The sequence below is a fragment of the Chelonia mydas genome, chromosome 12 (assembly GCF_015237465.2).
Source record: "Chelonia mydas isolate rCheMyd1 chromosome 12, rCheMyd1.pri.v2, whole genome shotgun sequence".
NCBI lineage: Eukaryota > Metazoa > Chordata > Testudines > Cheloniidae > Chelonia > Chelonia mydas.
In genome coordinates, this window is record NC_051252.2 from 39,544,037 (window position 1) to 39,564,459 (window position 20,423).

At 58.9% G+C, this 20,423-nt stretch overlaps 1 protein-coding gene across 4 annotated transcripts; it reads left to right on the forward strand.

The window, feature by feature from the left end:
* Positions 1 to 74: 74 nt before the first annotated feature.
* On the forward strand, positions 75 to 19,896 carry LOC102929869 (AFG3-like protein 1). 4 transcript variants are annotated; one of them, XM_037877533.2, is made up of 17 exons: positions 75 to 281; positions 1,008 to 1,095; positions 2,366 to 2,434; positions 2,920 to 3,026; positions 4,875 to 5,024; positions 6,956 to 7,024; positions 7,406 to 7,530; positions 7,635 to 7,905; positions 8,893 to 9,030; positions 10,759 to 10,912; positions 11,329 to 11,436; positions 12,419 to 12,544; positions 13,660 to 13,770; positions 15,055 to 15,170; positions 15,711 to 15,911; positions 16,035 to 16,229; positions 16,476 to 19,896. In XM_037877533.2, the coding sequence occupies exons 1-17, from the start codon at positions 168 to 170 to the stop codon at positions 16,692 to 16,694; spliced, it is 2,361 nt and encodes a 786-aa protein (XP_037733461.1). In that variant the 5' UTR covers positions 75 to 167; the 3' UTR covers positions 16,695 to 19,896. The 4 variants fall into 4 exon arrangements, with proteins under 4 accessions (XP_037733461.1, XP_037733462.1, XP_043381861.1 ...); XM_043525926.1 differs by lacking the exon at positions 75 to 281 and adding an exon at positions 442 to 678; XM_037877534.2 differs by lacking the exon at positions 2,920 to 3,026 and having other exon boundaries at positions 108 to 281.
* The last annotated feature ends 527 nt before the right edge of the window (positions 19,897 to 20,423 follow it).

Sequence of the window (20,423 nt, forward strand, 5' to 3'; positions counted from 1 at the left end):
CCGGAATGTCTCGCTGGGACCCCAGGGGCGCCTTTCCTGTCCCTCCCCCGGCGTCAGGCGCTTCCGCCCAAGCCCGGCCCAGGACTAGGGGCAAGGCGCATGTGCACAGAGACTTCGCGGGAGTGAACTCTGCGCATGCGCCTACAGGCGCAGCGCACCCGCGGGGAATGGCTCATCGGCTCGCGTCGGGGACTCTGGGGCCGCCTCTCGCTGCCCTGTGGCGAGGGGGCTGCCGGACGCACGCAGGGGCTGGGCTCAGGGACCTGGCACCGATCCGGCAGGTGAGAGGCGACGGTTTCTTTTCCGGCATTGTCGTAACACGCACGGCTCCGTATGCCCGTGCAACGGCGCTAACCGTCGCCCCGATGATGTCATCGGCGCGCGCTCGGCGCGGTGATGACGTCCCTGTGGCTGGTCAGGGGGCGTGGTCTGGTTGTTAGAACGAGGCTGTGGGTGGGAGGGGTGCACAGCTGTGAACGGTGTGAAAGCCCCGCCCCTTGCGCCCTCGGCCCCTCCCCTCCCCCCATCGCGGTGCTCTGGGGGGCAGGGCCCGGCCCTCTCCTGCCCCTCCCGGGGTGCTCCGAGTTCTCCAGCTGCCCACAGAGCCGCCCAGGCTTGGCGCCCCCACCCCCAGCTGCATGGACACCAGGCCCGTCCTCTGCCAGCCCGGGCACCGAGGCAAGGCCTAGCTCCGCGCCAAGTCTCCTGGGCCCTGCCAGAGCCCGCCCCCAGGCGCTAAGTGGGGTCCAGCTGAGGAGCACTGCATGCAGGACTGGGGAGGCGGGGCGAGGGGTGCTTTGTGCCTCCTGGCATGCTGGGTCTGCATGGCGCCTACTGTCAGTTAGAGCAGCCTCGGCGCTGCTCTAGTTTACGCGTGGGCAGCCTACCGTCCCAGAAGGCAGTTGGAGCACCGCAGCGCTCTGATCGTTCTGTGGGGTGCCTGCCCCCGGAGAGCCAGTACAGTCCTGTGTCAGTGGTGTACGTGAGGCTACTCTTTACTGTTCTAGTGGCTCAAGGGGATCCGCGCCCTGCAGCAGGACTACCCAGGGAGCAGAGCATCCTCTTGGCACTGGCTCTGCTCAAAACCACCCAAAGGTATGTGTCTCCAGCAAGGCTACTTGTAGGGCCTTTTACTTCGCTAGCTTTCTTAGTGTAGCTGTGGTTTGCTGAGGGATATAGACCTTAAACAAGAAGAGAGTGAATGCAAGCCCCGAGTGAAAGGGGCTTGGGAATGGATTGCAGAACAACACTACACACAGAAAGTGGGCTGCTGCTACAGGTCTAAAGATCATTAAAGATCTAAAACAATGGGGAACAGAGATCTGGCTGAACTCCTTGGGTCAGGGATCGATTTTTTGTTCTGTGTTTGTACTTTGTCTGACATCATGGGGTCCTGGGCCGTGATTAGGGCTCCCAGGTGCTACCATAATACACCTAATAGTGTACATTAGGCTTGGCAGGCCCTGGGCCCATTAATAATAATAATACCCCTAGTGATGTTAAAGGGATGTCATCAGCTTAAAAATCACACTTCTGTTTAAGGGTAGGTTTTTTTAATGTGTGTTTCAGGTAACAGCTGAGATTCATGTGGCTATAAATCCAGACAAATCGGCAGGGGGACTCGGGCAGGGCCCAAACCTCACTGTAACTCACTTTCTGCAACTGCCTAGATTCAAGCTCATGGCCCTTTGATAAGTGTTGTGTTGCAGGGCTCTTGCCTGCTGCCCTGATCTATATCCCCACAAAATCACCTCAAACCTGAATGTTGGGGCACCTTTTCTCCAGAACTCCCCTGTGCAGTGGGATAGTCGAAGGTAACCGATGTGAGCTGAGTGAGTGCCTCTCCTGGCTTAGTCTGCATTCCAGCCTTTGAACCACAGAATGGGGGGATGGATCCCCACTAGAGATCAGGATGTCTTTGTCTGTAGACTTTCAAAGAGTGCAATGCAAGGCATTCCTCTGTGCAGAGACCTTCCCTCTAGAGAGGCAGCAACATACTAGCTAGCAGGTGTTTCTTCCTTCCCTTGGATCGATCTGTCCAAGTTAGATCCCAGAAGGAGAGATCTTCTTTCTTGGACAATGCTGTTTGGTAAATAAATGTAAAACTACGTGCTCTAATAATATCTGGTATTGACTGTTGTAACCTCCTTCTCTCCAGTTGTGTAGATACTAATCTGCCCCCTGCAGTCCATTCAGAAGGCTGTCATCAAAATCATTTCCCCTCACCTTTTGGTTTTGGTTTAGTGTCTTCCTGGTTTGCCCAGAATCTTTCCCCTATAAAGAGAGGGGGCTCTTTGACTGGACAGTGTCTGTCCAGTGTCACTGTACCTTTAAATAACCAAAACACAATCACTTTCTCTCTAAGGCTTTGAGAAGTATTTTAAGAAGAATGGAAGAAGTTCCGGCCCAGCAGAGGATGCTCACGAGACTAAAGGTAAACAGTCCTAAATCCTCCAGGGCTGGTCCTTAGGTTTTCTAAAGATGCCCAGGAGTGGGAGTTTTAGTGAGGGGCTGGATAGCGATTGCTACAGTGTGGATGTGTGTAAAATACTCCCATAGTCCATGTCCATGAGTCAGTACGTTTCCCCACTACCACTTCTCTGAGAATTCAGCCCTTGTCTTGATACCCAACTCTCTCTCTATTCGAGTCCTGCCCACCTCCATAGGATCTGCTGATGCACCTCAGTTCAGATCTGTAAAATCCCCATTGCTCTGTAGGTTTCTGAGTACAGTTGGCTTTATCTCGCTTGCCCTGTCAACCTCTTTTTAAATATTTTTTCATTAGACCTTCCAAACAGGGCTGGCTTATTTAATAAATGGGCTGGCTGTTCGGCGTGTGAACGGGATGAGGAAGTTGGGCTTCTTTATGTCTCTTCTCAAAGCCCATTGTCTGTCTTAACACACCTTTCTTTTCCCTAGGCCTCCCTAATCCAAAAGCGCTCGGTCATGGGGGAGATGGCGGAGGAGGTGGTGGCAAGAGAGGAGGGAAGAAGGAGGATTCTGGGTGGTGGAGGCGCATGTGGAAGGTCTGTAGCTCTGTTACGGGGCAATGACAGTTAAGGTTCCAGAAGGATTATGTCCCTTTGTTCATTCCGAAAATCCGTCTCCGTCCCCACAGGGTTCATCACCCTGTCTCTTGCAGGGCAGACTGAATTGCCTGGAAAGTCCCACGTAAATCTCTTCATTAGTTTAGTGGTTCAAGTGACTCCCTGTTTGCAGTGTAAATCTGCTGTCTGGCTCTTCCTTCAGATCGCTCCAGCATAATGTTCACCACAGTCACTCACCATAACTGTCACTTTGGACCCTGTGTCCGAAACGTTTCTGTTTGTGCCCCAGCAGCAGCCATGGGAATACAATATCCATCGCAAGCCGCGGATATAATATTCCACAGCAAATCACATACAGGGCTGCAGTGGCCAGGGCTTAGTTGGAATGGGGGCAGGGAAGGGGTGGGGCCTCACAGAAGGGGTGGAGTGGGGGCAGGGCCAGGGCAGCGGGAGGCGGGTGGTCAGTGGTGCGGCCCTCGGCCACATGAGGACTAGTACATTGGCCCCTCGTGGTCATTTGAGTTTGAGATCTGTGATGTAAAGGTTTTCCTGCCAGTCAGACTCACTGCTCCTTGTGTGGGTTTGGTTTTTAAAAACTAGGAAACTCCTAAACACAAACTTAATTAACTCAGCATTAAGGAAGCTGAAATTGCTGTATAACCCTTAGGTACCATGCTTACCTATAGCATTGCCAGTCAAAATACCCAAGCACTGAAGAGACAGGAAATGAGCGATGGCAGGATATGTTCCCTTGGCTAAGGACAGTATCCATGTGAAAACTCTACAAATGCCAGGGGGAACCTTAGTGCTGGCCCACAGCCCGGACTCACAAGTGAGGGACGTCTGGATTGAAAGAGTTCTTTAGCCTGTCCCGTAGGGCAGGGCGAAGGTGGTGGTTGGAATGTGTAGGGTGAACTTTCCCCTCAGGAGAGTGATGAATTGATAGAATATTGACATGAGTGATCTGAACTAGTCATTTCCTGTCGCTAATAAGTGGGTATTTTAATGGCAGTGCTGTAGTTAGATACGTGACAGAAGTCACTAATTGCATCAGCTTCCTTTTTTGAGAGTCATTGGAGTTTCCTGTGAGGGTTACAAACCTGGATTACAAACCCTTTTGCTTTTTGCCTAAAGTAACTAAAAACGGTGCAGAATTTCTCTGTGGGAAGAGATTTCTTTCGGGATTAACATTAGCTCTGTGAGACAGTGGGGTGGGGGGCTACCTTGGAAAGGAGGCATGGGTAAAGCTATGTGACACGCAGCCCAGAGCCAGAGGTGTGGCTAGTGAAGACTGTGTGTTTCTTCTTGGTCGGATGGCCAAGGCATCCTGGGACCTGTACTCTGCAGGCCACGCCTCCATGTTCGAGGTGCGAATGGTTGATGTTTCCTGTGGTTTGGTTGGGCAGCACGTCAGATCGGTGCTCAGGCTGCCAGCGCGTCCCTTCTCAGGCAGAGTATGGGGGCCCAGGCCCAACTGCACCCTGGTGCACAAGTAGAGGCATTGACTCCAGTCTGATGCACTGGGCTGCAGCTCTACGTGTGAGCGCTCAGTGTAGACAGGCTCCGTGTTCGGAGACCAGGGTGGGGCTGCAGCACAGATGCACTGGCTGTTTCTTCACAGTTAGAGCAGTCGTGCACCCCTTTCGAATCTGGTGTGCCAGCAGCCTGCTCTGAATCGTTCAGCAGCGCTGTGGGGCTGGCTGTCAGGGCAGGGGGCAGCAAGGAACTGACAGTTGCTCCCAGGCTAATTCTGAATGCTGGGTGTTTATTTCCCGGTTGGAATCAGGCTGCTGACTTCTAGTGTTCTTTCCTTTCCTCCCACCCCAGGGAGAGTTCCCCTGGGATGACAAGAACTTCGGCTACCTGGCTGTCATGGGGGCAGGCGCTGCCGTGGGATTCCTCTATTTTTTTTGGCGAGATCCTGGCAGAGAAATCAACTGGAAGCATTTTGTCCATTACTACTTGGCTAGAGGACTGGTGAGGAAATGTCACCTGTGAGAGTGAGAATGGCTCTCCCCTGGCTCATTGTGCACGTTTTTCCCATTTGTCCACTTGTTACTAGCACAGTGCTTGGGCTACTAACTCACCTCTGAATCCTGCTGACTTCAGGCTGGGGGAGACCACCCCCAGAGGGCCGTGGAAAGCAGTGACTATTCAGGCACCATTCTGAGGCTGGAGTCAGGGGGCAACTTCTGTTTTGATCAGGGAGAGCCCCGTTATCAGAGCATGGGCACCCCTTTACCCCCATTCCTCACTTCCTGCCAATTGTTCCCAGAGGACTGGGTGTTACACATCAAATGATCCTGTGCGAGGGGTCCCACACTAGCCCTGGGCTGCCCTTTATCTCTAGCATGTAACTTGCAAGGCCTTGTGTGCCCTGTGCCAACTGCCTCTAAATCCTGGGGCAAGGTCCCTAGGTTCTGCGGTAGCTTCATATAACTGGAGGAGAGGGATGTATTGAATTAATAATGCAGTCCCTGCCAGAGCCTCTGTTGTTTTATTTTGACTTTGTCTATTTTATGCTGTCTCCAAAATTTCAGTTTTCAGTGTGGCACAAGTTGCCATCCTTAGGGTTCAGAGTTAACACCTCATTAATAATGGGGCGGTTTGAACTTCCAAGTTGTTGTTTTAGGTTTTCTGCAGAGTCAGGCAAGCATCTCTGTGTCCATTTATGCTTGGTTCATGTTGTCCAGCATTTCACCACAACTATGAGGTCTGGAAGGGTGTCAGTGTCTCCGTGTGTCTGTCTAAGGAAGCAGAGATTCTGAGCTCACTTCTCCGATCTGTTGTTGTCAGGGGAGCCCCAGAGCGCTCCTGGCTGTCAGTGCTCCAGGCTGGCCACCGACTACATCAGGATAGTGGGGGCTTCCGGGTTGTTGTGTGCACCCTGTGAAGCCTACCTTAAAGCTAGCATATTATGTGAACAGACACCCCCCAATTGTTCCCTGGAGACTGGCTCTGTGCCCTGCTTCCTCGGGCCCCAGTAATTATGGGAAGCCCCAAGTGGGGGCTCTCTCTCTCAGTAAGGCGGCACGTGGAGACTTCCCCAGACCTGTGTCCTGGTGCTGCTCTGCTGTTGGGCTGGGAGCCCCTCGCCACGCCTGCGTAACTGCCCTTGCTGCCTGCTCCCCACGCTGCTGACGCCACTCGGCTGGTCCCGGCTGAGGCGCTATTGGGATTGCTGCTGGATGGACAACGCTCAGAGTTTGTCATGGCTGGGGGGATGAGGGCCTGAGCTTATCACAGGGGCTCTGCCATCCGGGGAGCATAGACAGGCTTTAATTGCACCCTCCCCTTTCCAGTGGGGTTGGGTTAAAAGGACTGTTGCCTCTGGCTGCCAGCTCCCCCAGGGTGTCTGGTAATTACTCCCGGGAGAGCAGCTGCCCCTTTACAAACAAGGGCTGTACCGCGAGGGCGGGGGACAGGCGGTGTGATGGGGGCTGTACCGCCAGGGCGGGGGATGGGCTGTGTGATGTGGGCTGGCTCGCCAGGCCGGGGCTGGGGACGGGCGGTGCCATCAGGGGCTGGCTCGCCAGGCCGGGGCTGGGGACGGGCGGTGTGATCAGGGGATGGCTCGCCAGGCCGGGGCTGGGGACGGGCGGTGCGATCAGGGGATGGCTCGCCAGGCCGGCGCTGGGGACGGGCGGTGCGATCAGGGGCTGGCTCGCCGGGCCGGGGCTGGGGACGGGCGGTGCGATCAGGGGATGGCTCGCCAGGCCGGGGCTGGGGACGGGCGGTGCGATCAGGGGATGGCTCGCCAGGCCGGCGCTGGGGACGGGCGGTGCGATCAGGGGATGGCTCGCCGGGCCGGGGCTGGGGACGGGCGGTGCGATCAGGGGATGGCTCGCCAGGCCGGGGCTGGGGACGGGCTGTCTCATCACCTGCCTGTCTGTCTCTGTCTGTCTTAGGTGGACCGTCTGGAAGTGGTGAACAAACAGTTTGTGCGTGTGGTCCTTGTGCCGGGTGTGACCTCGGAGGTAATGGGATTGTTTCCTAGGTGTGGGGGAGGCGGGTCTCGGCACAGGCACGCAAAGAACTGGGGAGGACAGGGAAGCCCCCAGGTGAGCATGCCCTGTACAGAGCCCCACAGCACAAGCCGGGCTGCTGGGGCCACAGAGCGTCCCTGCCCCCAGAGTGGAGGCCGTGCGCGCTCTGCACGTTGCTGGTGTGCCCAGGGAGGGTGGAGAGGCCTCTGATGCAGCCGCCCTGTCAGATAGCTCAGTGAGTGCAGCAGGCAGGGGGCAGCGCTTGGTCCTGCTGGTGGCTTGTTGGGCCCAGCCGGGGATCCTGCCCATGGGTGGGGGGCGGAGGCCGATGCAGCGACTGACTGGCTCCGGGTCTGTCCCTGGTCCCTGCAGAGGTACGTCTGGTTTAACATCGGCAGCGTCGATGCCTTTGAACGGAACCTGGAGACTGCCCAGCTGGAGCTGGGAATGGAAGGTGCTCAGCGGGTCGCAGTGATTTACACCAGGGAGAGTGACGGGTGAGTGCCAGCCGGGGGAGCGGCTGGAGCCCGTGCCGGCTGCGGGTGCTCTGCTGCACCATTGTTGCTGTGTGACAGTGGCTTGTGCTTCTCTCCCCTCCCAGCACATTCCTCATGAGCATGGTGCCCACTCTGCTGCTGGTTGGCTTCCTTCTGTTCACTCTGAGACGTGGGCCAATGGGAGCCGGGCGCGGAGGACGAGGGGGCGGGCTCTTCAGCGTTGGCGAGACCACGGCCAAGATCCTGAAAGACAACGTCGACGTGCAGTTCCGAGACGTGGCCGGCTGCGAGGAAGCCAAGCTGGAGATCATGGAGTTTGTGAACTTCCTGAAAAACCCCAAACAATACCAGGACCTGGGTGCCAAGATCCCAAAGGTGCCGTCTCAGGGAGGGGTGGCTGGGTCCCCTCTGCTGAGCTGTTGGAGCGCTGTCCTGGGGGCTCCAAGGGGTCCAGGACCCTGAGCTGAGCTTTGTGACTAATGGAGAAAAGAGTGAGGAAAGGTGGGCCCAAGGAACGGCAGAGGGCAGCTCGTCCAGACCTGTGGCCTGTGTCCCATGCCTGAGCCGTGCTGCACACGTAACTCGGCCTACAGATGGGTTCCCTTGTCGCAGACGGTGCGGAGTGTTTATCAGCATGGTGCGGAGAGGGGGTGCTGTGAGGGCCCGGCTCCGCGAGGAGCACTGAAGCTTTCACAGCTGTGCAGCGGGGACGCTCGGATTCACGGACGCCCGCCGGGCCGGCCGGCGCTACACAGTGCCGGGCCGTGCAGTGCTGGTGTCTCTGGCGTCTGGGTTTAGTCGCCTCTCTTTTCCCCTGGGATGCCCGTTAGTTACCGTGGGGACGATAATGTCATTGGTGTGGGCGGGGCTTAGTGGCACCTGTAAGTGCGGGTGAACGTGCTGTTTTGAGGCGTAGGAGGCACCAGGGTGTGCGCAGTGCAAGGCGTGGGGGGGTGGGGCAGGGGAGGGGAGCAGGTGTCTGTGCACGCACATGGACACGCTGTCTCAGCTTCCTTCCCTTGCTGGCCCTGGGAAGCCAGCTCGGAGCCCAATGACCCGGTTCCCCTCGGGCCCTGTGGCACGGCGCTGTCTGGTGATCCTGGTTGCTGTGGAGCCCTGTGTGCTAGCTGTGCTGGACTCTGCCGACACGCTGCCAGGTCTGTCCCTGTCCTGCGGGCCAGGCCTGCTACGAGTGATTCTAGCGGAGGCTGCTGGGAGGGAACCAGTCCCCAGACATGCCCCGGGGCACCAGCTGACAGGGCGCTTGGAGCAGCCTTGGCAGCGTTGCTGCCAACGGGGTTCTGACCATCAGCCCTGCTGACGGTCCCACGCTAGCGCTGGTCTCTGTTGTCTCTGCTGCAGGGTGCTGTGCTCACGGGCCCACCGGGCACCGGAAAAACCCTCCTGGCCAAAGCAACGGCGGGAGAAGCCAACGTTCCCTTCATCTCGGTGAATGGCTCGGAGTTCCTGGAGATGTTTGTGGGTGTGGGGCCCGCCCGGGTAAGTCCGCGGCAGCGCGGCTCACAAGGGCTCCCCAGAGGAAGCGCAAGTCCCTTCTGCAGGGGTCATCTCTGGTGCTGGAGCTAGATGGTGGGGGTGGCTCTTAGCTGCCATGAGAGCCTGGGGAGCGTGGGTCTCCCTGGGTGGTGGCAGGACAGGAGGGCAGCTGGGCTCCAGCCTCTCTTCCAGTACTGGCTCTTTGCCTCCTGTCTGGGGCTGGGCAGGCAAGGGCTGGCTGGGTGCAGGGCTCCCACTTGCAGCAGCTGCGTGTCACAGAGTCCATGGGCGATGCTCTGGAACTGCTCCCTACAAAGCCAGGCAGGACTCTGGGGGAGTCTCCTCTCTGGGAGCAGACTGTCTGCAGGGCAAAAAGCTCACACAGCTTCCACCTTCCTGGGTCTGACCTCGGAGCATTCAGCATCTTCTGCCCTTCTGTGTGCTTCTCACAGTGAGTCCGCCCAGGCGGGGTCCTGGGGAAGCCAGAGGGTCCTGCCCCCCAACTCCACAGTCACACATGACTCTTAGCCAGCCAGTAAAACAGAGGTTTATTAGATGACAGGAACATGGTCTAAAACAGAGCTTGTAGGTACAGAGAACAGGACCCCTCAACCGGGTCCATTTTGGGGGCAGTGAGCCAGACAACCACGTCTGCACTTCACTCCTCCTCCCCAGCCAGCCCCAAACAGACTCACCCTCCAGCCCCTCCTCCTCTGGGCTTTGTCCCTTTCCCGGGTCAGGAGGTCACCGGATTCCTTTGTTCTCCAACCCTTTAGCTCTCACCTTGCAGGGCGGAAGGGCCCAGGCCATCAGTTGCCAGGAAACAGGGTGTTGGCCATTCTCTGTGTCCAGACCCCTGCACACATCTGCCCTCTAGGGCTCTGCAACGATCATACACCCTTATCCCACCACCTAGATACTTAAGAACTGCCTAGGGGAAACTGAGGCACCCCCACAGTATTCAGAGAAAACGTTAAGAACAGCCCCACTTCGTCACACTGGGCCTGCTGGCAAGCAGGGGATGGGGCAGTGATGGGGAGGCTGCCCAAGTACACAGCACAGGAAGGAGGCACATTTTAGCCAGTGGAGCCGGCACTGGCGGTTCTGAGCAGGCCGTGAAGGGATGGCTTGGGACTTTCCTCCCCCCACAAGCGTAGCTGCTCCTGCTGACCCATCGTCACCCCCTTGTGCAAGGCTGGCTCAAGGGTTGGGGGAGAAGATATGTGCTCCATGGGGCATCTCTGGGTCCCATCCCACCAGCCTCCTGCTGCAGTGGAAAGCCCAGCAGCGTGGTCCTTTCAGCCCGAGCCATCAATTCCCACTGGTTCTATTCCCAAGGCTCTTTGCAAGGAGAAAGGAGTCTCGGGCAAAAGCTGGGCCTGGCTCCTCCAGGCCCAGGGCAGCTGCGTTAGCTGCAGCTCAGGTAAGCCCCCTTGGCTCGTTGGTGCTTCGGGACAGCGCATGCACTGCACGGGCTGATGGGCCGGGGCTGCAGGGAGGGGTTAGCTTGGTGCTGTTGTCCTTCTCCCACCTCAGCCCTGGCGGGAGCATCCCAGACCAGTCAGAGCCGTGCCTGGGGAGCCTCCGGACGCTCCGTCTCTGGGGACAATGGTGCGGAGAGGGTGACTGGCTCTGCAGAGCCCCTGCTGAATCCCATCCCTGCGGAAAGGCAGTGGACGCCTGTCCGGAGCCTTGGAACCCCAGTGGACCCATTGCATGTGGCTGTTTCAGGTTCGGGACATGTTTGCCTTGGCCCGCAAACACGCCCCCTGCATCCTGTTCATCGATGAGATCGACGCTGTCGGTCGGAAGCGGGGCCGGGGGAACTTCGGGGGGCAGAGCGAGCAGGAGAACACCCTGAACCAGCTGCTGGTCGAAATGGACGGTGAGTGAGATTAGGGTTGGAAGAGACCTCAGGAGGTATCTAGTCCAACCCCCTGCTCCAAGCAGGACCAACCCCAACTAAAGCAGCCTGTGGCAGGGCATCAGGGCGCTCCTTAGAAAGTCGCTGGTAATGCCCCAGCCCAGAGTGCCGGGTGCTCCCAGACATGCCAGGGCGAGGGGCGCTGCACGGCTGCTCAGAGCCTAGATAGTGGCTTATGCTCAAAGCTAGTGAAAGCAGAAGGTCTGGCTTGAGCAGTATAATCTGTCTGGCCTACTGGGCCCACACAGCAATACAGCTGTGAGCCCCTCACAGCCTGCCAGGCAGTCCAAGCCCTCCCAGTCTCCTGTGCATTTTGCTTGTTCCCTTCCCCCCTGTCCTCTGCCGGTATCTGTGTGACCTCCTCCCACTCTGTTTAGGGTTCAACTCCAGCACCAACGTGGTGGTGCTCGCAGGAACAAATCGCCCAGACATTCTGGACCCTGCGCTGATGAGACCAGGGCGCTTTGACCGTCAGATTTACATTGGTAATGTCTGCCACGCCTAACCCAGGCAGCTTCGGGCTCTGCCCTTCTCCCTTGCTCCCCAGCCTAGACTTGATCATTAGCGGTAGAGAAAAGAACTGTCTTGCCCTACAGCTGCTAACGCTGCCTTCACAAAGCCAGGGGACCAGCTGCTGAGCCACTGAGTGTGGGGTGGGGAGATCTGGTTCTCGCCTTGCCTGGCGTGGGGAGCCTGCTGCCCTGTGGAGCAGATTGAATTTCCCCCAGCTTGGCTGGAAGTTGCAGGATCATCTGGCCTCTGTGTAAACATGGAGTTCCATGATAGTTGCAAGGAGTGGGGGGAACCCAGCGGGGGTTAATGTAAAACGGGCAGGGCTGGAAGCAAGACCAGCCCTGGCCTGGTAGATCCGTTACTGCAGGCCCCTGTGGTGGGGTGTGCAAGATCCCAGTGCCAAAGGGGGTCATGAGCAACACTGGTGCCATCTCGGCTCACGCTGCACAGGGCTCTGGACAGCGGCTTGTGGGACTGGGGGCTCTAGCTGTCCTCGGGGCAGCTGCTGTTGTAAACAGGCCTTTGCCACTAGGCAGCCCAGCCCAGCAAGTGTCACTGGGGGCGTTACAGAGTTTGGGGGCGTTCTGTGCACCTTCAAGTCCCCCAGCCATTTCCAAACCATCCTGGCTGCGTGGTGTCGCTGTGGGGCTGTTATGCAGTCCGTGGGGTCTCTGCAGCGATCTCGGTACGTTGGGCGACTGGAGGTGCTCTGGATACAGGCATCACTGTCGTGTCAGGGAAACAGGGACACTTCCGGGCAGCTGACTGTAAATAAAGATGGCTGTGAGTGTTCTCTTCCAACCCGGGGCAGAAAAGGCCCCTGAACTAGTGAGTCCAGTGTGGCGAGGATACGAGGTGGTGGGGAGAAGACGTCCCTGTGGAGAGCTTGTGTGGCGGTAGGAGCCCTGCATTATTCAGTTCTGAAACAGCCTCTCTGGCTCTGTTCTCACCCAGGTCTGCCTGATATCAAAGGCAGAGCATCCATCTTTAAGGTCCACCTCCGGCCCCTGAAACTGGAGGAAAGCGTCAGCAGAGACGCCCTGGCTCGGAAATTGGCAGCATGGACTCCAGGATTCACTGGTGTGTGGCCGGGAAATACCAAGTGGGAGGAGGCGTGGGGGAGGGAGCTGTAGCAACTGGCTGATCTGCTGTGATGGGAGGACAGATGCCAAGGGGCTCTGGAAGTACCTAGACAGAGCAGCTGTGAGCCTCCTGCCGTTATGGACATGGTCATGAGCTGCACAGTAAATATTCACTGCAGCCTTCCAGCTCCAGCAGGGTTCAATACACGGTGAACTGGAGTTACTGTTTTCTTCTGTCTCTGCTGCAGAGGGCTGAGTTAGCGCGTCCGCGTGCTGCCCCCGTGGCAGAAGGGAGCCAGGCCTCGCCCTGTTCTGCAGTACGGCAGAGGGATCCCGGTGCTGCCCCACATTCTCTCGGTCTCTGTCCCGTTTCGGCTGTGAATGGGACCATCCCCCATGCACTGGTCCTCCCTCGGTGGGGTGTGACATGCGCACACAGGCGGGGACGAGAATGCTGCAGTGCTGCTAGGCCAGAGGACTCGCCTCGGCTATTCCTGAGCTGTGTTCGTATGCACCACTCTGTACAGAGCGCCCCCCTCAGTCAGGTGTGCTTGGTGGGGGTTCCACCTTCCTTGGAGCCCCAGGGATTGGAGCTGGGATACCTGAGCAGAGGGGCCTTGGTCTGCCTGGCCGGTCCTGCTGCTGGAATTGTGCTGTGGTGGGGCGTTAGCCAAGGGGAGGGTGGCAGGAGCCTGTTAGCTGTGTGTGAATGGCAGGGGAGCGCAGCTCTGCGGGTGCCAGTGAGGCAGGGTGACTGAGGAGTCCAGCGCCCTCCTCTGAGGGGACTTGGGGTGAAGCAGCAGCCTCCCAGCAGGGGGTTCGGTCAAGTTCCAGCCCGCAAAGCCCTGCGCTCCGAGTGCTCCTGTGCCTGGGAGCCCAAGTGCTGCACCGGCGCCGGGTTTGCTGCTCGACACCCAGAGCCCGGGCAGCCTGGGGGACGCGGGTCAGCTCCTGTGGTGCCCCATGCTGCTGAGGTAGCGCTCGCCCTGCTGGCCGTTTCTCACTGTGACTGTCCTGAGCCATGGCTGGGGGGCGCTCCAGCTGCCTTGGCTTGTCTGGGCTCCTCACGTGTGCGTGGGGACTAGGCTGATGGCGTGGCCCTCCTGTCCATAGGTGCTGACATCTCCAACGTCTGCAACGAGGCTGCCTTGATTGCCGCTCGCCACTTGAATCCCTCTGTTGCCGAGAAGCACTTTGAGCAGGCCATCGAGAGAGTCATCGGGGGTGAGGCCAGCTCGGAGCTCTGCTGGGGGATGCAGCTACAGGGGGGTTCTGGGAACCACGCAGGGCGTGGCTGGCTGCTGCAGCTTGCTTTGGCCCTGCGCACAGCCAGACAGCTCTGCTGCTAGAGCAGAGACTGACTCAGAAGGTTCGGGGCTTCTGCTGAGCCTGGCAGACGATGCGCTAGGCAAGGTGGGGTTCTCCAGGGCCCTGGGGCTCAGCCCAGGCTCAACTGGTGGTCGGGCCCTGCTCCCAGCTGAGGGGAAGGAAGAGTCCTAGGGAGATGCCCAGGCACTTCTCTTAGGGGGCGTTGCTGTCGGGGAGCCACCTCTGGTGCTGTCAGGAAGTCGACTCTGTGTCCCCCGTACTTGGCTTAGGGGTGATGCTCCTCCCCCCCCCCCCCCCCCCCCCCCCCCCCCCGCCTAGGAGCTAAGCTGAGCACACTCCTGCTAGCCTGGGAACGCAATGGGTGGGTCCCTGCAGGGGGAGGGTAGCATCTGCAGAGCTTCCCAGGCATGGCACGAAGAGCCACGTGCTCCCTGGGGAGTCTCGGCCAAGTGGGGAAGAATCGTGGGCTGCAGCTGATGGAGGAGGCTGAGGCGCTGGAATGAAAAGCACCAAGTTTTCCCCAGGGGATGGAAAGCAGCAGGGCTGCTGGGCCATGTGCAAACCCCAGCGCTGCCGCCCCCAGCCCTCTGCAGCCTCAGCCTGCTGAGCTAACGGTCGTGCAGCTCCTGGGCCTGCAGTGGCTCGGAACAGCGATTCCAGCCATCCAGAACTTGGCCCAGCCCCGCAGAAGAGGTGCTCGAGTGAACGAACGTTCAGGGTCCCTTCCTGCGCTCTCGTCTTCCCGTCCTCCCATGCAGCCGGGAGTGTCTAGGGGTTCCTTGTCTTCCTCCTGTGGCCCCTCCAATCAGCACAGCATCAACTTACCTCCCGGCAGTGCTGTGAGCTCCTAACCCCTGAGCTTGTGTTCTAGAAACCCACGCAGAGAGCTGGCAGCTCCCATGGCCAGGCACATCCCTCTAGGGAGGAAACGTGAGGGGCCAGTGCCTCCCCTGAGCCTAAAGAGCAGGCTGGGCCTCAGGAATCATCCCTAGCCAGCGAGCCAAGGCCCCAGGTGCTGTCCCTGGCTCGGAAAGGAGGGGAGTGGGGTTCTCCCTTCTGGGTGTTGTGGACACGGCTGGGTTTGTTTCACTGAGGCAGGGGGCTTTCTGGCTCCCAGCTATGGGGTCCTGGTACCTGTCTACCCATGAGTGTCACTGACTCTCCCGAACCTGTGTGTAGGTCTCGAGAAGAAGACCCAGGTTCTGCAGCCGAACGAGAGGACCACAGTGGCCTATCACGAAGCTGGACATGCCGTGGTGGGGTGGTTCCTGGAGCATGCTGATCCCCTGCTGAAGGTTTGTGTCTAGCCTGCTCCCGCTTCCCAGTGGCAGCCTGACGGGGCTTTCCCATTGCTCTGGCCTCGAGCCTGGCGGATCTGGAACTTCACAACACGCCCTCCCCAAGCGTGACCGGCGGGGGGCTCAGGTCAGGACGAGGAGCTGGCAGCACGGATGGGCCCGCTCTGTTGACTGGATTATACCCTCAGGGCCAGACGGCTGTGGAGGCTGTTGAACATTTCGGTTGTGCCTCAGGCCACCCTCCCCTGGAGGAGAGCGCCCCTGGGTGCTGGGCACCACGCAGGCAGCATTGCGGACCCCTCCCTTGCACTGACCGTGTCAAGTGCATTCATTGTCTGCCGGGCTATTCTGGGAAGAGCATGCTCATTCTCAGGTCCCCTTCTGGCCAGCTCTGGTGTCTCCGGATAAAAGCCGGGCCCAAGGCGTGCTCCCGCAGGGGAGGCGGGGGTGGCCCCAGCATTCCCTCTCGCAGGCAGATTCTAGAATCCGGGAGCGTGGCGGCGGGGCCAGTCTCACCAGGTGCCAAGTGTCTTGCAGGTGTCCATCATCCCCAGGGGCAAGGGGCTCGGCTACGCGCAGTACCTGCCCAAGGAGCAGTACCTGTACACCAAGGAGCAGCTGTTCGATCGCATGTGCATGATGCTGGGCGGCAGGGTGGCTGAGCAGCTGTTCTTTGGGCGCATCACCACGGGCGCTCAGGACGACTTGAGGAAGGTGACGCAGAGCGCCTACGCCCAGGTAACGCCCAGAGCCAGGAGCGTGTGGCGGCACCGTGCTGCCAGGTGTCTCTGCCCGGGGGATGGGAACGGCTCTGCTCGTCCCCGTGGAGCTAGCCAGCTTAGCGGGGCTGCTCTCTTCCAGATCGTCCAGTTTGGGATGAGTGACAAGCTGGGCCAGGTCTCCTTCGACTTCCTGCGGCAGGGCGAGATGCTTGCAGAGAAACCATACAGCGAGGCGACGGCCCAGCTGATAGACGAGGAGGTCCGAAGCCTCATCAACTCTGCATACGAAAGGACCCAGGAGCTACTGACGCGGTGTCACGACCAGGTGGAGAAGGTACGTGAACGGGCCCTGGTCCGTGCCCCAGCGGGCGCCAGCACAGGGGCCTCTGGTGGCCGGTTGCACTATCGGCCGCTGGATGGTTAGCTCCTCCCACGCTGGCATGGGACACCCTGATGGGAGGGAGAGAGCATGCTGGAGCTGCAGCTGCACTGCATTTGCCTGTAGGGAAGTGTGCGACTTCCCAGTGCAGAGGCTGGATGGCTGAGGAATCGGGCTGTGATGATTTTATTTTCCCCACAGGTAGGAAAGCGTCTCTTGGAGAAAGAAGTGCTGGAGAAAGTGGACATGGTTGAATTGCTTGGCCCCAGGCCCTTTGCAGAGAAATCCACCTATGAGGAGTTTGTAGATGGCACCGGGAGCTTGGATGAAGACACCTCCCTCCCAGAGGGCCTGAAGGACTGGAACTGCGAGAGAGATGAGGAGAGCCAGGAGGAGAGAGCACAGGAGAGCACCTCCTAGCAGTGAGAGCCAGCTGGGGAGGACCGTGCCAGAGCTGCTGCCAGCCCTTGCCGCTGGGTGGGCCCCGGTCTCCAGGGACCCTTTCTGAGTGCGTCTCCGGTGATACTGCTGACACTGGACAGAGCCATCCAGGAGGCCGGAGCAGGAGCGAGGCTGTCTGTAAATAGGAACAGCAGACAAGGCCCCTGCACTGCCGTGGTAGGGCTGGTGCACTGGCTTTCCCTCTGAAAGCTGCAGGTCCCGCCCTCTCCTCTCCCCAGGGGCCATCCTATGGCCTGGCTGGCTGACACCCAGTCAGGACAAGTGCTCGTTCCCACTGGCCGGTACAGCAGCTGCTTTCTTGGTGCTCATGGCCCAGTCTCTGTGGGCCTGTTCAGTCTGTGCAGGGTGGATGGAGCATGCTTCTGCCAGCATCCACCTCTCCCCAGTAGCTGTCCCAAAGCCAGCAACCCCGGGAGGGTGCTGGAAGGACTCCCCAGCCATGGGGCGGAGGCTGGGAGCGCAGGCGAGCAGTAGGGTGAGCTGTCCAGGAGCCAGCTCTCCTCTGATTAGCGACTCTGTCTAGGATGCGGTTACCCTAGTGCTACCACAGCATCCTCCCCCACTGTACCCCCCCCCCCCCCCCAGCACAGCCAGCCCTGTATGAGGGAGGCCAAGGATCCCGGGGCATGTCCTATGGCTCCCTGGGGCTTTAGAAGAGCCAACGCCAAAGCAGAGGGGAGGGTGCGCAGACGGGGCAAGATCCTCCCCTGCGAGTTCCTGTCCTCAGTGCCTTCCATGCAGCCTTTGCAGGTTTGCAGCCGCACTCCAGTGAAGTCCTGCTTTGCCCTCGTATCCCTGTGCATAGGCAGTGACTGAGCAAGGACAGAGGTCTAGGAGACGAGCCAGAACAAGTCCAAAGAGCCTTTCAGAGCCGCGGCCACGCGCGCCTGGTAGAAAGAGCCTACCTGTGGGCAGTCACTGCAGGGCTCGGCTGAGAAAGGCCCCCCTTTCACCCGAGGCACCCGGCTCCAGGGGAGCCAAGAGCTCCGTGGAAATGGGCTAACAAAATGGTGCTAATTAAGTGACGCTGCTGTGGGCTCTGCCCCCTAGCCTGGCCCACCCACCCTGTTGGACGTTGGCAGGAGTAACTCTGGCCCTGTAGGACTCAGTGAGTTGTCTGGCAGTGTGGGGTGCTGGTAGTCGCAAGTTCCCTAGCTCAGACCCCTGTTCTGGGGGGTTGTGACTGGCCGTGTGAGTTCCTGGGGGCCTGGCAGCGGGTCTCTTGGCCTGGGGTGTCTTTATGGCACCTATAGCCATGTATCAAAGCAGAGTAGCTGTTGGCCCAGACATGCCTGGGCTAGATCCTCTCTCCGGGCGGGGCGTTCCTAGCTCAGGCCGATGGGGTGGAAAGGGAGGCCTAGCTTCTAAAAGCTGAGACGTGGATTCCTTCCTTGCGTCGAGCCTGTGCCCTGACAGGGCGTGGGCTTTGCCTGCCCTGCCTACCTTGCGTGCAGGGGATAGATGTGGCCTGGGTGCGGCACTGGTGTGGCATGGCGGAGCTTTGCGTTTGGGCCCCGTGCCATGGCAGTTAGCATGCAGCATCCCTGCAAAGGGCGTTTCTCTGCCCAGCCCTCTGACCATGGGCTCCTGAGTGAGCAGCATTCATGCTGCAGGCCCCAGCCGCTGGGGCCTGTGAGGGGAGGGGCATCTGTAGCAACCGCAGACAACACCCCCAGTGCAGTTCAGAAGATGATGTTTTCGTGGTGGGAGGCAGCTTTGCAAATGGCCTGTGCTCCCTGGCAGGCTGGGCTTCCCTGGCGCTGGTGCCATGCTTCACTCCTGCCCCACCTGCCGCTCGGCCAGGAACACAACCGAAAGATTGCAGCACCTCCCACTGCTGGAGGAGGCCGCTTCAGCCAGGCCGCTGGATGGCAGCCATAGTGCCTTCCCCTGCAGCCATCGGCGTTTAGCTTTGGAGTCCCTTTACTTCCATTTCACGAAGGCAAATGCAGACAGCATAACCCCCATCTGTTACGCTGACATCCCCCTCTGCCTGGTCTAGTCACTTCCCCTGGCTGCAGGAGGGTTGAGCTCAGCTACTCACCCCTGGGAGCATGTTCCAGCCTTCTTGGGCTTAGGAACTGCAGTCCATACTCCAGAGCCCGGTTCCCTCCTTGCCTCCAGGACCCACTGTCTGGGGGGCAGAGCTGGGCATATCTGCGTTGGGGGTGGAGGGGAGCACTGACTCTCAGAGCCCGGGTCAACTGACTCGGGCTGGTGCTATGGAGCTAAAACTACCAGTCTAGATGTGCCAGGCTCTCCTGGAAGCGTTTCACATTCATGTCACTCCGACAGGGACGTGCTCTGCTGGCTAGGCAGCTACTGTCAGTCATTTCCGCCCCTTGTCTGCTAGCTGTCCTCTGCGGTTCTCTGACATTTGCCGCTTCCAAAGCACAAGAAGCTGGTACCCTGCAGCTCTCCTCTGACTAGGGCCTGCGGAAAAGGCCCTGGCTTACTCAGCAGAGCTGCCCACTGTTTGTTCCAAGCCGGATCTGCTGACTAGTGGTGAGAAAAGCATTTACTGCCCTTTACTCCCGAAGGACCAGGACCACGTTGTGCTAGGCACGAAATTCAGTCTTTACGCCACTGGAAGCAGCAGGCCTGCGCCGATGGCGCAAAGGGCATCATGTGAAGGCAGGGGGAATTACATGCCTGGGGTTAATGTACCCTGGAGCCCCACCATTCCTGTGGCTGACGAAGGGAAGAATCCTGCTTGATGTTCACATGGCAGGCTGAGTTTGGGGCACTGGCAGTTAGACAAATCAGACCTTTGCTTGTAAATGGAGCCCTCTGGCAGCTGGACTCACCACCCATAAACACGAGCCACTCTGATGGAATCCCTTTGTGACATCGCCACGGCACTGCGGCTGTCCTGCCTTCCTTTCCAGCGGTGCCATGCAGGTAGGGAGCAAGGAGGGAAGGAGAAGATGGAGCTGACTATAAGTATTATTTATAATGTATTTCTTTTCACATGGTCTAGCTGGCGTAGCAGTGTGTGCTTGGGAGGGGGAGGGCAGCACGAAGGAAAACTAGCTTTGTCGTTGTCTCCGGCGATCCAGCCACGTGTCCAGACCCCCTTTACCACTTTGATAACTGCAGAGTTGTGATTTCTAATGCAGGGTGCCAAATAAACCCAACCCCACTGTGGTGAGGGATCATTCCCTGTGTCAGCACTTTCCTTTCTGCACAAGCCTGAGTGACTGGGCCCCAGCTGAATGGCTGCAGGTGACTAGCACAGCAGGTCCCAGGGGAGCACTGGAGCTGAGGCCCTGGGGAAGGGACTGGAATACCAGGGTATGCAGGGCAAATTCCCTCCTGCCCCACCTCTGGCCAGTGCTTTAACCCTCTGCATAAATGCCCAAATTAGGCATCAAATCGCATGTCCGCCCAAGTGAGAGTTCACAGTTCTTGTTGAGGGATCTGCCTGCAACAGCCACTGCTTTTGACTCAAAGGAGCATTATCCCTGGAGAGGGGCTCTGAGGGGACTGACCCTTGCTGTGCAGAGGGGTGGGGGAGATGGACCTGGGAAGTCCCATTCAAGCCCACCTGGGTGACGAGTGATGTTTTTACTCCCAGCTGGTCCCCTAAGCAGGTCTAGGGGTTCAGCTCTGTGGTCCGTGATGAGCGTGACTAAAGAACAGCCATGAGCTGATGCCAGCTCTGGGCTGAGTGACACAGCATTGAAC